The sequence below is a fragment of the Heterocephalus glaber genome, unplaced genomic scaffold (assembly GCF_053883595.1).
Source record: "Heterocephalus glaber isolate CG9 unplaced genomic scaffold, H.glaber_assembly_v1.0 deba00001509, whole genome shotgun sequence".
NCBI lineage: Eukaryota > Metazoa > Chordata > Mammalia > Rodentia > Bathyergidae > Heterocephalus > Heterocephalus glaber.
The window spans coordinates 41,272,789-41,289,213 of record NW_028258325.1 but is presented as its reverse complement, the minus strand read 5'-3'; the positions used below and the strand labels follow the sequence as shown (position 1 = coordinate 41,289,213).

Below are 16,425 nucleotides of genomic sequence, written 5' to 3'. Positions count from 1 at the left end.
CTTTCTCCTGCAATTATTTCCCCTAATTCTGTAAACTGGAGACAGCTGGCCCTGTACTGCGAGAAGAAGTTAAGAGACCATGTGTAGTTTAGTGTTGTCTTCCATAAAGGGTGGATCACAGTGCCTACCTATGGAGTTGTTGTGAAATTTCAGGATGAGTTGATACCTGTAAAGCATTAAAAGCAGTCCCTGGAAGTAAAATAGTAATGTTGGGCTGTAGGGTTTAGAGTCCAGGATTTAGGGTCTAGAAGCCTTTGACCATTATGGTCAACATTCTTATCTCTCACTAATTCATTCTCCATACTGCAGCTAGTGATCATTTAAAAATGCAGATCTGACTGTGTCATGCCCTTGATTTAAAGCTTTCAATGGCTTTCTACTGCTTTGAATAGGACCTGTTATTCAAATGCTTTTGCCTCTTCCTGCAACTCCTCTGCTTGCCTTTCTCCCTTTTACTTTGTTTATTCTAGGCACAAAGGGTTTTCAGTGCCATCAAGGTGTCAGGCATGCTGTGCTTCCTGCCTGGAAATATCCCTCCCCCTACTATACCATGTCAGTCCATACTCATTTTTCAGTACTTGTCAGAGAATCCTTTCTCAAGGAAGCCTTAGAAAGTCTCCTGGTTTAGATTACAATTCATAATTTAGACACCCTGTTCTCCTTCACAAGCATTTACAGTATTATGGTTTCTAATTAGATTTTTGTGTGATCATTATACCAGAAGCTCCATGAGGATAGGGATGGTGTCTAACTTGTTAGCAATTATAGTTCTAGGACCTAGTGTAGTATCTATGGAACACATAGTAGGTTTCTTTCCTTTTCTCTTTTCTTTTGAGACAGGATCTTGCTATGTAGTTCAAGCTGCCTTGAATTCACTGTGTAGCCCAGGTTGGTCTTGGAGTCACTAGTGATCTTTCTGCCTCAACTTCCTATGTGCTGGGATTACAGGTGTGCTCCGCCATGCCTGTGGATTCTTAACTAAATTTGTTTTTTCAGTACTGGGTATTGAACCCAGGACTTTCACACTGAGTTTTGTTTTGTTTTTGCGACAGGATCTCACTGAGTTGCTAAGTTGATCTGGCTGGGGGTGTGTGCCACCATGCTTGGCTTTTTTTTTATGAATTAGATTTATATTAGATCAAAGGCAGCATACGATGGCTCCTGGCCAAAATTCAGCCCATCACTTGTTTTTATAGGGCTCACAAGCTGAGAATGGCTTTTACATTTTTAAATGGTTTACAAAAAGCCAAGAGAATAATAATATTCTTTGATGTGTGAAAATGAAATTCAGCTTCAGTATCTGTAAATAAAGTTTCTCATGTTGATTTATGTCTTGTCTTTGTTCACTTCTGTGCCTCAGCAGCAGAGCTGGGTAGTTACAACCGGGACCGTATGGGCTGCAAATCCAAAAACACTCATTCTCTGGCCTTGTACAGAAAAAGTTTCCTGGCCCCATGTTAGACAATAATATTTCTGAGCTTCAGGGCAGCTTGTGTCCAAAAGCATCTGCAGGTGGCTCTTCTCAATTGTCAACTGTTTGCTTCTGTTGATGAAACAAGTGGTCTATTTACTTTGGTTAGTTGGTAGGATTAATTAAAGAGAATTTCTTTGTCCTTTGTTTTTCTGCTTCTCTATATCAGAAGATAGAAGCCCCCCAAAGGGGATCAGTCAGTGGTATGATCATGTAAGTGTTCCCCCAATCAGGTTTGAATAATTCACAAGTTCTTCCCAAAATGAGATGAGTTGATAGGTGATAACAATAGATTTAAATGGAATATCTTTATTTTTCCATCTAGTTCCCTTCAACTCACAAATTGGGAATTATTTTTTGTCTTCTTTTAAAAGGATTACGTCTTAGGGCTGGGGATTTAGCTCAGTGGTTCTGCCGCCTGCCTCGAAAGTGCAAGGTCCCAAATTCGATCCCCGGTACCGAAAACAAACAAACAAACATACACACACACACACACACACACACACACACACACACACACATTCAAGCCAGGCATGGTGGTGCATGCTTGTAATCCCAGCACTTGGGAGGCTGAGGTCGGAGGATTGCTGCAAGTTCAAGGCCAGCCTGGGCTCATAGTGAGCTCAAAGCCAGCCTGAGCTACACGGTGAGACTCTGTCTCAAAAAATCAAGATATATAATATATATATATTTAATCAGGATATATATAATATATATATATTTAATCAGGATATACATATATGAGAGTTGAGCATGGTGGTATGCACCTGTAATCTCAGTCCTTTGGAAGCTGAGGCAGAAAGATTTCAAGTTCAAGTCCTGAGTGGGCAATTAAATGAAACCCTGTCTCAAAATAACAAATAAAATGGGCTGGGGATGTAGTTCAGTGATAGAGCACCCCTGGGTTTGATTTCCAGTACTAATCCAAACCAAACCATAAACAAAACCTAGCAAGATTTTAAGATAGTTTCAAAGTGATTTTTTTTTTTTTTTTTTTGGTTCTAGGGATTGAACTTGGGACCTTATGCTTGTGAGGCAGGTGGTGGCACCACTGAACTAAATTCCCAGCCCTGTTTCGGAGTAATTTTACTATAGTACTAAATAATCATTTAAACAGTGACAAACTATTCATGCCTTTAAATATTCTTATTTAAAATCTGATCTAAAAAGTAACAATTATATGCCTTTAGGTGCTGTATTAAAAGATTTTAAAAATTTTTATGAGTATATATTTGCCATACATAATGATTACATTTATTGTGGGGAGTTGGTATATGTACATAGTACATCTTTTTTTCAAAAAACATTTTCAAGGATAGCATAGACAAAGGCTACTAAACTGAATATAGATGTTTTAATTTTTCTTGACTGCCTTTACTTCTGAAAATCTTTTAATGTGATAATATCTAAGTTTAATAATATTTTTAAATTCCTCAGGACCATTCAATTATAGAGGCATTGTTTCTTTTTGAGGCATTGTTTTCTTTAAATTAACATTTTCACACAGTGGCTATATTTACAATGGAAATCCTTTTTTAATGATAAAATGAAAGAAAAATGGCAAAATACTAACATACCATCAGTAAAATACTTTGGAAAAGGTTATGTTAAAGTATCTCAATTTATAGAAAGTATGGTTAAAGTATCTCAGTTAATAGAAATGGTATTTGTTGGCCGCCATCCTACATAATTTTTGGGAAAAATCATTTCAAAATTAAATTATGATTAAGGCTGTCTGAGACCTAATGTCCTCGCCTGAGAGCCAGCCATAGCATGGGGAAACATAACTTGGTTTTGCCTCCAGTCACAGCTGAGGCCTCAATGGTTCCCTGATCCTGTGATGCTCAAGGGCAAGATTACATCAGCTGAAGCTTCCTGGTTCTTTGGGAATGGAGTAGTAAGAATATTTTGCTCATCTCACCGTCTTCATCAACATAAGATCTTCATCAAGATAGGATTACTGCCACCCTCTGAGTCATCTGATACTCCCTCTGATTATTGTATGAACCCAATAAATAGTGGCTAGCTCAGAGTGTCTTAGTGTTTGCCTACTGTGAGGCACTGATTTTCCAGACCCCCATGTGCTTTGAAATTACACAAGTTTATTGTCTTTCTTTCTTTCTTTTTTTTTTTTTTTCCGTATTGGTACTGGGGATCGAACTTGGGACTGTTGTCTTTCTTTAACCCTCACCATCCCCCTTTCTAAGCAGAGGATTGATCACCCTCTGATAGGTATTGAAATATATAGCTCCTAAATGTCTAGAAAAGGTATAGGAATTTAGGACAAAATTAGTGTAATTTTTTAATGAAGGATGATCTCATATACATTAATCATGTATCCCATGGAATTTAAAAATCATTTAACCCAGTTGAGAAGGTGATATAATGTATCTGGACCTTTACTTGGCATCAAAAGGTTTCTTCTATGGGACACACAGCTGTTATGAACTATCCCATTATAAGGTATTTATATCTGATTGGTTTGCATCATTTTGCATTTATTTAACAAAATCATTCCTCCGTGTGCTTTAACATGGCTCATATTATCATTACCATAATTCTGTAACATAGGATAGACACTATGGTATTTATTGATAGATGTCAATCATTTAACCTAAGTTATGGAAACTCAGAAATATACATGCTATATAGGTTAAAAAAAATTAGAGAACTGAAATGTTTTTTATTTGCCACATTGACAAACAATGGGGGAATCTTCTAAGGAGGACTTAAAAATGACTTTTAAGAGCAGGAAGCTTCCCAAAAGGAGAGGAAAGAGTTCTATAAAGCATGGTAGATGCAAAAGGAAATTCAAGAAGCATTTTGCAAGAGTCTCCAGAAGCAATATGAGTTTCTCTACATGTATTATGGCAGGAAGCTGGCAAGATAATTAGTGACGACACTCGTAATATTTGCTCATGGATAAAGTGAAAATTAACAAAAAGTCAAATAGTTTTTTTTCTTCCCGAGGATTTTATGGGCAAAAAAATGCTAAGAATATTCTAATTTCTTTAGAGACATTTATAGCTAAGTGGATGCACATTGAGGTGATACTCTTAAGTGAAATAAATAGGACACACATGTATAAATACCGAATAGTTTCTCTGGTGTGAGAAACTGAAAGTGTAAATAAGGACTAAAATGTATAATAGGTAATGTGAAATAGGAAGAAAAGGGGCAAAGGGGAAGCAAGTGGGAGGGCTAGGGGAAAAGATAGAAGGGAATGGGATTAATACGAGAAAATGGAAAAATAGAAACAAAATCTTTGTAAATAGGGAGGAATGGAGGGGTTGAAGAGAGGGCTGGGCAAGCGTGAAAAATAAGAACCAAGAGAGACTATGTAAAGGTGCAAATTTCCAATGATAAATGTCATTATATTGTATACCTAAAATGTACCAATGATTAGAATGAATAATCGGTAATGTATGATAGGAAGAAAAGGTCCAAAAGGGTAGGGGTAGTGGGAGGGGCAGGGGAAAGGAAAGAAGGGAAAGGAAAAATGATGAGAAATGGAAAAAATGGAAATAAAGTCTTTGTAAATAGGGAAGGGTGGAGGGGGTGAAGGGAGGGCTAGGAATGGGGAAAAAGAAGAACCAAGATGCATTATGTAAAGGTCCAATTCCCAATGAGAAATGTAATTGTGTTGTATACCTAAAATGTACCAATAAAAGAATTTAACAACAACAACAAAAGAATATTCTAATTTCTAAATCACTCTTCAAAATTGGTACAAAAAAGCAATGGAACAAGTAATGTGAAGTGCAAAGAATATTCTAGAATCAATTGGTGAAAATTATTCATAAGGTTAAGCTTATTCAATTCAAAGAACTTTCATTCTGAACTTATAGCGTGAATTTTTGGTTTTAAAATATTTTTATTTTGTGAAATAACAGGATAATAATAGATAGGCCACACGTGGTGGCACATGTCTGTAACCCCAGCACTTGGGAGACTGAAGCAAGAGGTTCTCAGCAAGTTAGAGGTCAGCTTGGGCTATAGGGTGAGACCCTGTCTTTAAAAAAAAAAAAAAAAAAAGATAGCTTTCTTATTTAAACTATATTTATATTTTCACTTAACAAAATAAATTGATAAGTTTGTCAGTTCCCCCAAATTCCTTGGAAATTTTACCAGTGCATGAAATAAAAAAAGTCTGGGAACCAGTGATCTAGACTAATCAATAAGACAGATTTCTAAGGTGATGTGGTGCTGTTTACCTGTAGTCTCAGAAACTTGGGAGGCTAAGGAAGGTAGTTCCCTTGAGCCCAGGAGTTCATTCAGGGCCAGCCTGGGCAACATAGTGAAACACCTGTCTCTTTAAAAAATATTTACAGTAAAATATTAAGCAACTAGAATGCTCCTAGAATATTATTATGCTTTTAATTAGATTTTCACATTGTAGGTTAACTTTTTTTGTTTTATGAGTACTTCCTCACACACACACACACACACACACACACACACACACACACACACCCATACTGGGAATTGAACCCAGGACCTTGTGCCTGCCAGGCCAGGCGTGGTGCCACTGAGCTACATCCCCAGCCCAACTTTTGTGTTTCAGTGTAATTCATCATCACATATTGAAATATGTTCATTCAAAGCCTTCAGTATGCCAGTTGATACACTAAGTGATTTAGATGGACAAATGCATAAGCATGGATTGTACTTTTCTAGAACAAACCAGGATAGTGTAAGAGACAGAAAAAGAAACATTGTGGGGCTGGGGATTTGGCTTAGTGGTTCCGCAGCTTGCCTTGCAAGTGCAAGGACCTGAGTTTGATCCCTGGTACCAAAAAAAAAAAAATCATGGAAAAAGAAACATTGAAATTCTGTCTTCAATGTGCCTCCTGTAGTCAGAGTAGTACATACTGTATGTAGTAGAGAAGCAGTGCAAAGTATAAGCAGGTCGTGGAAGCTAGTGCAATCAGGGAAGATCTCATGATGAAGATGACAGTTCTGTTGGTTCATCTGTTTGACTGAAGGATCAGGGAATCCTTCAGGTGAAAAGTGAGGGTAAAGTGCTACACAAAGTGAGCCACACATGTAAAGGCATCAAGGCTTGGGAGAACATGCAAGCTGATATTGACAGACCAGACATTTCAAGTGGTGAAGGAGAGTGATCAGAGAAGTTTGAGAGGTAGACTAAAGTCAGCCTACATTTGGTCAAGGTGTTTGGACTATATTCAGCATGTGCCTAGAGAAATCCGTAGAGTTGGTTAAATAGGAGAGAGTTGGAAATTTTACTAAAAATATACTAATAATCTCCTTTTTGCCTGAGTAAATGAAATGTACTGAACACTTAAAAAAAAAAAGTGTTGACTGAAGATCTTTCACTGATATTCTCAATGAATGTCAATTGTTATTTATTTATTTATTTATTTATTTTGGTACCAAGGATCAAACTTGGGACCTTGCACTTTCGAGGCAGGCGGTGGAACCAAAGAGCTAAATCCCCGGCCCTGTCAGTTGTTATTTTACAAAGGAGCACATTTAAATATAGAAGCTGTAGGAAACCAAGGAAGTAGTTCCTGTAGTTACTTTTTTATAAAATATATTTTATTTTTAATTTATATCTAGTGCTTATTCAGATTTATGCAGTACAGCGTGCTATTTCAGCACAGGTATAGAATGTAGGTATATTGATCAGTTCAGAGTAATTGGTATATCTGTCACTTCAGATATATTATATTTTTGTCTTGAGAACATTGAAAATTTTCTGTAATGCTATTTTGATTAAACAGAATTTTTTTTTTTTGTACTGGGGATCGAACTCAGGTCCTTGTGCTTGTGCAGCAGGCGGTGAAACCACTGAGCTAAATCCCTGGCCCTGTAATGCTATTTTGAAATAGTCAGTTACTGTGGACCCTCAAGTTACAACTGGCCTGACATACAAACAACTTGGGTTAACGAGGTTAATGGAAGATTTATCTGCCTCTTGTTATCTATAGTGTGTACCCAGGTAAACATCCAGATCTCAGCTGTATTGACTAACATCCAACTTGAGTTACAACCATCCCTTGGTAACTGATAAGAGTTTGTAGGTCAAGGGTCTGTTGTAATTGTTGTCAGTCATAATTGTCTTACAGCTCTATAAAACATTGGAAGTTATTCTTCCCATCCAACTGTACCCCTAACCCATTTACCATCCTCTATTCATCCCTCTTTTTCTCCCTTCCCCCTCCTCTCACACTTTTCTGGAATTTTTTTATATAATCAAATTACTATGAACTTATTTTCTGATATTTTGATTCATTCTTATTAATAATAAGAAGTCAGGGCAAGTGATTTTGGTTGACAGCTTCTAGTAACTGGAATTTTCTTAATTTGCTTTAAAAATCACTACTTAATATATGATATCCAGCCATGAATGTTGAGAGAAAAAAATAATAAAATTGTACTGCTTATTGGTATAGATTGATTATACTGTCTGGAGAATGGAGACATATTCATCATTTTCTCTTTCTTTCTTTTTCTTTTTCTTTCTTTCTATTGATCAGGGATCAAACTCAGGACCTTGCACTTGCGAGGCAGGTGTGCTGCCACTGAGCTAAATCCTTGGCCCATTTTCTCCCTGTTCTTAACTCAGCACATAATAGTTATTATATAAATGCATGGTGAACTGAAAAGAATTTGCAATAGAAATGGTAACAATTATTCTGAGTAGCATAAATTATTGGCTAAAACTATGGTAGTTCTTTGAGGGGTAAGTTTGTATAGAAACAGAGAGAATAGTGATTATAATGTATTTTGCCCTTTAAAAGACTTTAATAGAGATCTATATATAAGAATATAGTCACATTGGCACATTGGAGGAATATTTTCTTTTGAAGAATGGGGATCTGGCTTAGAAATGGGATATGGCTTAGAAATATAATATGGCTTAGAAATAAAATATGGAGATAAAGTCTCTCTGAATAGGAAAGCACAGACTGTAAAGATCTCCAGGATTGGAACTGGGGTTGTATTCAGTAACACTGAACTTTCTTTCTTTCTTTTTTTTTGGAACTGGGGATCAGACTCAGGACCTTGCTGTTGTGAGACAGGTGTGGTGCCACTGAGCTAAATCCCCAGCCCATCATTGAACTTTCTTAAGAATAATCTGCATGTTGTAAGCTCTAGGTTTATAGATTTTCTAAATTCCTCCCCACTACAAAATATCAACAGGAGTATTGGTACCAGGAATCTGAGTGTGTGGGATAAAGTGTGATAAATGAGCTTATGGAAAATTACAAGACACTTAAAGAGAAAATAACAAATTATAATAGAAAGGTGATGATCTCAGCATAGTTGTTTACAGTGTAAAAAAGAAAGTCTAGAGGTCACTGAAGACCACCTCCTGGCAAAAAAGTCCAGTTATAAGGTAGTACAAAATAGGGCATTAACAAACTGGTTATCATAAAGCAGGTGTTTTTTTTTCAGATATTTTGAATTTATTTATAAACTAGGAAATAACTTAGTCTGTTAATATTGATCAATACCACCTTGACTTGTGACCCCATAGAACTTTAGTTTTCAGGCACACTTTTCTTTATCCTGGTATTTAATAAATTACCTAAGTAAGGGACACATGCTTAAAAATAAGAGTACAATTACAGACTACCTCACTGTCTATTATTCAGCTTTCTGCTAGGTCTGGGCTTGCCACTAAAGGGCTTTTAAAACATGACAAATTTTGATATTTTGGTGGCTCTTTTCTTTCTCAGTTAAAGGAACTTTTTTTGCTAGCTTGTCAAATTTATAGGTGAAAAACATGGAGAGTAAATACACTAAACCACAAAGATGAACAAAAAGCAATATGATATAATACATGTCACTTTTCCATTTGTATACAGTGATTTTTTTATATTTCAAGTAGTTGAGGCTTCATTAAACAAGAAACAACAACAAAAAAAGAAAAATTAAAGTACCTTCCAGTTCTAGCTTGCTAAAGTTTCTTCTGCAAAAGTACAAGAATAAATCTATCATGAACTAAAGAGGACAATAAAGCAGGTGTTTTAGAAACAACTTGAAAATGTCACCTAGACCTTGAACAAAACTGCAGGTGTATATACACCTGAAATATTGGCTATTTTTATCTCCAGAGAATTATATTAGATATTAGTGTATTCTCATTGTTATATTGTAAAGTAAAATATTAGAACCTAGAAACAGTCTCAAAGAGATTCAAAGAGTCTCAGAATAAGACTATGGGCTGAGACTGTTGCTTATGGTAGAGTACATGCTTAATTGGCACAAAGATCTGGGTTCCAGGATTTTGGGGTTCAGGGTCCAGGGTTTTGGGGGAGGTTTGAGAGTAGTATATGAAGAGGCTGTAATTTTAAACACACACACAACTTTGGAGTGGTGGTTCATGCCTGTAATCCCAGCATTCTGGGAGACTGAGACTAGAGAATGGCAAGTTGGAGTCAAGCGTGGGAAACTTAGACCATGTCTCAGAAAAGAAAAGAAAGAAAGAGGCTGGGGATGTAGCTCAGTGCAAAAACCTTGGGTTCAATCCCCAGTATAAAACAAAAACAAAAAAGGGCTGGGATTTAGCTCAGTGGCACAGTGCCTGCCTTCTAAGCACAAGACCCTGAGTTTGATCCCAGTACTGCAAAAAACAAAACAAAGCAAAACAAACAAACTTGGGGCTGGGGATTTAGCTCAGTGGTTTTGCCGCCTGCTTTGCAAGCACAAGGTCCCAAGTTCGATCCCTGGTACCAAAAAACAAAACAAACAAATCCACCACAAGTCAGCCTTCTGTGTTTACAAGTTCCATATCCACAGAGTCAACTAAACTTGGACAGAAAATATCAGGGTGGAGGGGTATATTGTTGCCAACCTGTACTGTGTAGTTAGCCCAGTTGGGGCTGTCTGTACTAGGCTCTTACAGACTTTTTTTTCCTTGTTATTATCACTAAACCAATATAGTTTAACAACTATCAGCATAGCACTTATATTGTATTGAGTATTAGAAGTAATCTAGAGATGATTTAAAGTATGTGAGAGGATGTGTGTAGGTCATATGCCAATACAATGACATTTTATATAAGGGACTTGAGCATCTGAGGATTTGGGGGCCCTTTGGGGTGGGGTCCTGGGACTAATTCCTTTGCAGATATGGAGGGGAAGATTGACTATATAAAAAGGAATAGACTGAAAACAGTTAAAGATGTACATATTAGTCAGCTTTTCTGATTTTGGACAAAATACATGCCACCTACAATTTATTTAGTCTAGAACTCTCATGTTATTTTTAAAAAATTTTGTTTTATTTTATCCCATTCCTACCCTCAAGCCCCCTCCCCTATTTATAAAAGCTTTGTTTCCATTTTCCTTCTATTTTCACTTTTTTCTTGTCCCTTCCTTCCTTCCTTTCTCCCTCCCTCATTCCCCTTCCCATTTGAACACTTTCTTCCCATTTCCCAACATCCATTATACATCTCAGTCCTTATTTCCACATTCAGTTTCTCATGCCAGAGAAACAATGCAGTATTTAAGCATGTGTGTCTGATTTATTTCACTTAAGAGTATGGTCTCAAGGTCCATCCATTTAGTTATAAATGTCTGAAGCCCACCCTTCTTTATGGCAGAGTAGTACTCCATTGTATATTTAAAGGTGTACTACTAAGGACCCACATCTTTATCCAACTTATCAGTTGATGAGCATTTGGGCTGTTTAGCTATTTAGCTATTCTGCCATCTACAATTTAAAGGAGTTTTAATGTGGGTCACAGTCTCAGAGGATTCAATCCATGGTGGACTGGCTCCAACAGAGAAACATGGAGGAAAAGTGAGATGGAGCAAAGATGTTCAGCTCTCAGTGGTTGGGAAGCAGAGCAGGGGAACAGTACCAGAGAACAAGTGGATAGGGGCCAGATGTAATACTCAAACGTCATGCCTCCATGACCTACCCAGACACAACCCAAAAGGTGGTTTACCTATCCCTTCACTGGGTTTCAAGCCAATCAAAATTGACCCAATTAAACCTAACATAGTATACAATAAGGCATTTATATATTTTTATGTGAAGGCCATGTAAATGAAAACCAGTTAGTTTTTGGTTTCTTGCTCCCATAAACGACATCTAAACTATGGAAACACTGTCCCTTCCTTTTTTTTTTTTGGTACCGAGGATCAAACTCGGGATCTTGGGCTTGTGAGGCAGGCAGCAGAACCACTGAGCTAAATCCCCGGCCCCCTTCTTTTTTTTCTTGTCTGGAAAAATTCCCTTTTCTCTCCCGCTCTTCAATATTTTTGGGTATCCACAAAAGTTTTCACCTGAGCTCAGGGAAAATTTCTACGTACCTTCTATATGTATCTCCCCTTCTCTGGCACTAAACTCCCTTCTGGGGGTACTTACTGAGCACTGTTACCTTGATACCATTGGATGCCATTGAGAGAGCCAAGCTCACTGGCAAAGACTAGAGCACTCTTAATCGTTTTTTCCTTAACTTCCTAGATAAGTGCCAAAGTCATAACTGTGCTGAAAAAATTATTTATTTTATTAAAAAAAAAAACCACCAACCCTGTGGGTTCTTGCAGTTGGGTGGGAAATTGGGGCTATCTTAATGCAGACCCCAATGGTCCGAGTCAACTGTAATCTCTTTCTGATGCACAGGGCCACGGTTTGTCTTCCTCGGGGGAGCCGTGTTTGTTCCTGAGAAGTGAAAAGAATAGCTTTCTGGTGCCTGCTTGGGTTAATCTTGGGGTGTCCTTATTCCTAGCAAGAGAGACAAAGTCCTACACTTTGAGGCTGGCATGGAGAGACCATTAGTATTCATCCTTTCCACACACACACACACACACACACACACACACACACACACACACAAAATCATAACTTACCTCTTGTGCAAACGCCAGAGAGACGCAAAGGACGTGACTAAACGGAACTTTTAATGGAAAGGCTTAGATGCTTTTCTAAATGAACGACCGCGAGATAAACAAGGGAAGCTTCAGGTTCGCAGACGCCTTTATTAAAGCTCTTCTGGGTGGAGAAATGCCAAAGAAACTAAGGGTGTGAATGGAGAGAACGGTGAGTGAAAGCTTGTGAGTAGATCTCAGGAGTCAATATTAGAATTTCAGGTGCTTTAGCTCAACGTAACCACTCCATGCACCAGACCACAGGATTAGGATCCGCAGGATGCCAGACCCAGCTCCGATGTACTACCCATCTGGAGAGCATTTTTAATCTTTCTCTTTCTTCTTTTCCGCTTCCCTTAATACAGGCTGCGAAATTGTCTTCTACTTTTAGCAACATTTAAAGAGAAAGGCGCTTGGAAGGCAAAGTAGGAAAGACTTTGCGGTTTTCTTAAATCCGTAAAGGGAGAGTGATAATAGGTAAGAGGCGTGCCGATTAGCCTCCTCCTTGCCCAATCAGGTGCACAGGAAGGTGTGCTTTCGCCAATAAAAATAAAGTTCGCTTTCCGGAGGCGGGAGGGTGAGCTTTGAGTGCCAGTTCTCCAAAGCAACGTTAGGGGAGACGATAGAGAGTGATTAGAGGTTGTGCCAACCAGGGGGAGGGGGCGGGACGGAGGCGGGGTGAGTCTGAAGGGCGTCTGGTCCAGCCACTGGAAGGCTGGGACTCCTGTTCCTGTTGTAGGTTTCTCGCTAATCAGGAAGGCGAAGGGGTGGGCGGGGCAGGGAAGGGGTGGGAAGAGCTCGCAGCACCGCCGGGCGCCCGTCGGGCTCTAGGAGAGAGAAATCCGGTTAAATTCGGAGTCGGAGGGAGGTTTAACCACAGATCGCTTCTCATCCGATTATTCCTTAAAGGGGACGCGCCATTGTCAAGAGAACGGAGCCTGGGGCCCGAGGGCGGGGACCGGCGGCGCCTAGGAGCAAGGCAGCTGCACTTGGACTGGGAACGGGTAGGTGTCGCGGGGGAAAAAGCGCCTCATTTCACTTTCTCTTCCAGCCCCGGGGCAGGCGCTGGGATGCTCGCCTACCTGGCGGGAGGAGAGGTCACTGGCTCTCGCCCGGCTGCCCTTCCTGGTGGGAGCGAGGGGGAGGCGGGCCGGGATGGTCGGCCAGCTGCGCGCCCAGGCGGAGACTCCTAACGGACTCTCGCTGCGGTGCAGTCCGAGTCAACTGAAACCCCGTCGGAGCTGCGGGGGGTCCCGGGGGAGCCCCGCGCTCCCAACTCCCCACCGCGCTCCTTCCTCTTCGTGCCGGGTCCCCCCGCGCGCGCCCGGCCTCATTCGGCGCGCGCCGCCGGCTCCCCGCGCGTCCGCTTACCTCGCGCGCCGCCTCCTTGCGCGCCCGGCTCGGCTCGCACGCTGCCTCCTCCTCGCAGACTCGCGGGAACCGCCCGGCTGGGAGGAAGGCGGCGGCCGAGCTTTCGCCGCCGGGGCTGGAGGCAGGGCTTAGGAAACTTAGCCCGGTAGCTGGCCGCCCGAGTAGGGACGGGCCGGCGGGGGCCGCACGGAGGTCGCCGGCCCGGCCAGGCATTGTCCGTCTTTTCCTTTGCTCTAATCTCTCCGCCCACTGCTCGCGGTCGTGGGGAGGGGTGCGAAAGCCGGCACTGTGCCCAAGGCCGGCGGCCACCCCCGGACCTGGAGCCTTCCGGAGCCCGGGTCTGCCCTACCAGCGCCGCCGCAGCCACCGCCTGCAGGCTGGCCCGGCCTGCACTGTCTGCTGCTCTCCTGTTCTGTCTCGGCACTAGCGCAGGCTGCTTGGGCGCTAAGCTCTCTCCCTAGGAACTTTTCTTTGCCGTTTGATGGAAGTTGTTGCTTCCGGGCGGCAGGTTCTTTGGGCATAGGCTCGTTTCCTGCATTCGGAGGGGCTGATTTCTAGGGCGAAATGGTCCTCGATCGCTCTCGGTCTTTCCTACCATTCCATTGTCGTTCCTTACCATCCCTCGCTCCCCAAAAATCGAATTTAGCATTTCTTGTGGATTTGGAGTTATATGGACCATAAACCACTCCCAGACTACCATTAGAAAAGAAAAGGAAAGAGGTTTGAAGTGTATGCTTTGAGGGGCAAGAGGTCTAGATAGAACTGAATTTGCCTTAACCTTTGAACTGTGGGAAATACTACCTGGGCTTTACTGGTTGAGGCACTGGAAGGGGAAATCACAGGTGGGCAGAGTCTATCCAATTAGGGGGAAAAACTTTTGATGGGAATAAATTTGATTTGGCAGATAGCATCCATAAAATCGATTTCTACTGTTGAAGTTGTGGGCATTATGAAGAGTAACAGCAACTTTTACTGTTGGTGAAAAAATTATGAGGTCTTAATTTTGAGCATTATCACTATGCTGCACCTGTCAGTACTTGTTTCAGGAATAAGTTAGAAACAGTGTATCACTTGTTAGAGGCCTTATTTAGAAGTGAATGTTTTCTGTAAGCATTCATTTTTCATCGTTTCTTCCTTGTGCAATGCTTTGTAGAATACTTGCATATACAAGTTACAACCTTATAAACAAAGTAGCATTGGGTGTGTTATTCTGTAGTCTTTCTTTCGCTACTCATTATCAAAAGTAGCTTTTCGTCCTACCTTGTCTTCCGAGTTACAATATTTTTGGGTTTTTTTGGTACCGGGGATCGAACTTGGGTCCTTGCGCTTGCGAGGCAGGCGGTCAAACCACTGAGCTAAATCCCCAGCCCCTGAGTTACAATATTTTTTAAAATTACTTCTTTAGGAAGGGTGAATTTGTCAAGACACCTGTCCCAGGTTTGTTTTTGATTTTAGCAGTCCTAGCTTTTAAAAGTGTTTGTTGATTGCTTCAGTTTCAATCTAGTAGCTTCTGAGCCATGCGGAGCATTATAAATTGCCAGGCTCAGTAGTAACAACAAAGACACTATATCTGGGAAACTGGAAGCCAATTTCAGATAATAATGTTTGAAAGATTATTCTTTTTTTAGGAAATAAAGACACAAAAACAATCTTTTGTGATCATCTTGATGGTGTCTAGCATTGTTTCACTGTATAGTCCTTTTTTTCTCTTCTGATCTTCTGTGATAAGGATATTAGGTGAGCTTGTAGGTTTAATTTTCCTTTCCATCTCAGAAAGTAGAGGGTTAAAACAAATTTCAAAATTTCTGTCTTTGTTTACTTACTAGCTTATTTAAACAATAGAGGAGAAAAATTTGAATTTTTTAAAAACAACACATAAAAAGAAAATTCAGAAAGAATTATCTTCAAAATACCCATGGTGTATTTCTTGGGCAACCTGTTTTTTTTCTGGTATGTGTTCTGTATTTTTCTAAACTTTTTGTTTTGTTTTGTTTTGGTTTTGTTCCCAGGGTTTGAACCTAGGGCCTTGTACATGCTAGGCAAACACCACTGTGATGTATGGCCCATTCTTTAAAAGAATTTTTTTGTTTTGAAACAGGGTCTTGCTAGGTTGCCCAGGCTGGCCTCAAATGTTCTGTCCTCCTGCCTCAGCCCCTTGAGTAGCTTGAATTACAGTTGTACAGCAGTGTGTGCACAACTTACATGCACTGTTTTATATCTACACATTGCCAGAATATTTTTTTTTTTGGTACCAGGAATCAAACTCAGGTCCTTGTGATTGTGAGGCAGGTGGCAAAACCACTGAGCTAAACCCCCACCTGCCAGGACATTTCTTAAGTTATGGAGTGTGCCTTGAAATCCTTGGGAACTAGGACTGTCCACCATTTCTGTGCACATTCTCTGTGGCACTTTGTACCTTTCCAGTGACCAAATAAATGTTTTTGTCTTAGGTCTTAGTGACAGAAAAAGATAATGCTTTATAAGAGTTGTTGAGATATTGTACTTTAAAAATTATTTTTATTAAACATTTCTGAACAAGGTACATCAAAGAGCAGCAGTCGGCTCATTGTCAGGGGAAGTAATCTGGATGTGCTTTGTTCTGTATATAAGATTGATTTAATTTATATTATCTGTTGTACAGGTATTTTGTGATTGTGATTATTATCACACCTGTTGGAACTAGGTTTAATCTGTCAACATCTGTTAAGTACCCATTTATTTAAGCAGCATTATAG

At 40.1% G+C, this 16,425-nt stretch overlaps 2 protein-coding genes across 15 annotated transcripts in view; one reads left to right on the top strand and one right to left on the bottom strand.

The window, feature by feature from the left end:
* LOC110343872 (uncharacterized) overlaps window positions 1-14,431 on the bottom strand; it is a 29,476-nt gene extending 15,045 nt beyond the window's left edge. For 5 of the 7 annotated variants that reach the window (XR_015441350.1, XR_015441351.1, XR_015441356.1 and 2 more), the window contains exon 1: window positions 13,402-13,681. Coding sequence is in view for 1 of the 7 variants with exons in the window: in XM_087187611.1 (XP_087043737.1) it covers window positions 12,676-13,146; window positions 13,691-13,903 (684 nt within the window). In the remaining 6 variants the exon portion in view is untranslated. The other 2 variants (XR_015441349.1, XM_087187611.1) reach the window with 2 other exon arrangements.
* The window catches only part of Fryl (FRY like transcription coactivator), a 307,006-nt gene that overhangs the window by 22,896 nt on the left and 267,685 nt on the right, over window positions 1-16,425 (top strand). For 2 of the 8 annotated variants that reach the window (XM_087187584.1, XM_087187583.1), the window contains exon 1: window positions 13,094-13,323. The exons of 2 other annotated variants lie outside the window; for them this stretch is intronic. The gene's annotated coding sequence lies outside the window, so the exon portion shown is untranslated. Of the gene's footprint in view, window positions 1-13,093; window positions 13,324-16,425 lie in introns of those variants that run through there. 4 more of the 8 variants (XM_021262376.2, XM_021262372.2, XM_087187582.1 and 1 more) reach the window with 2 other exon arrangements.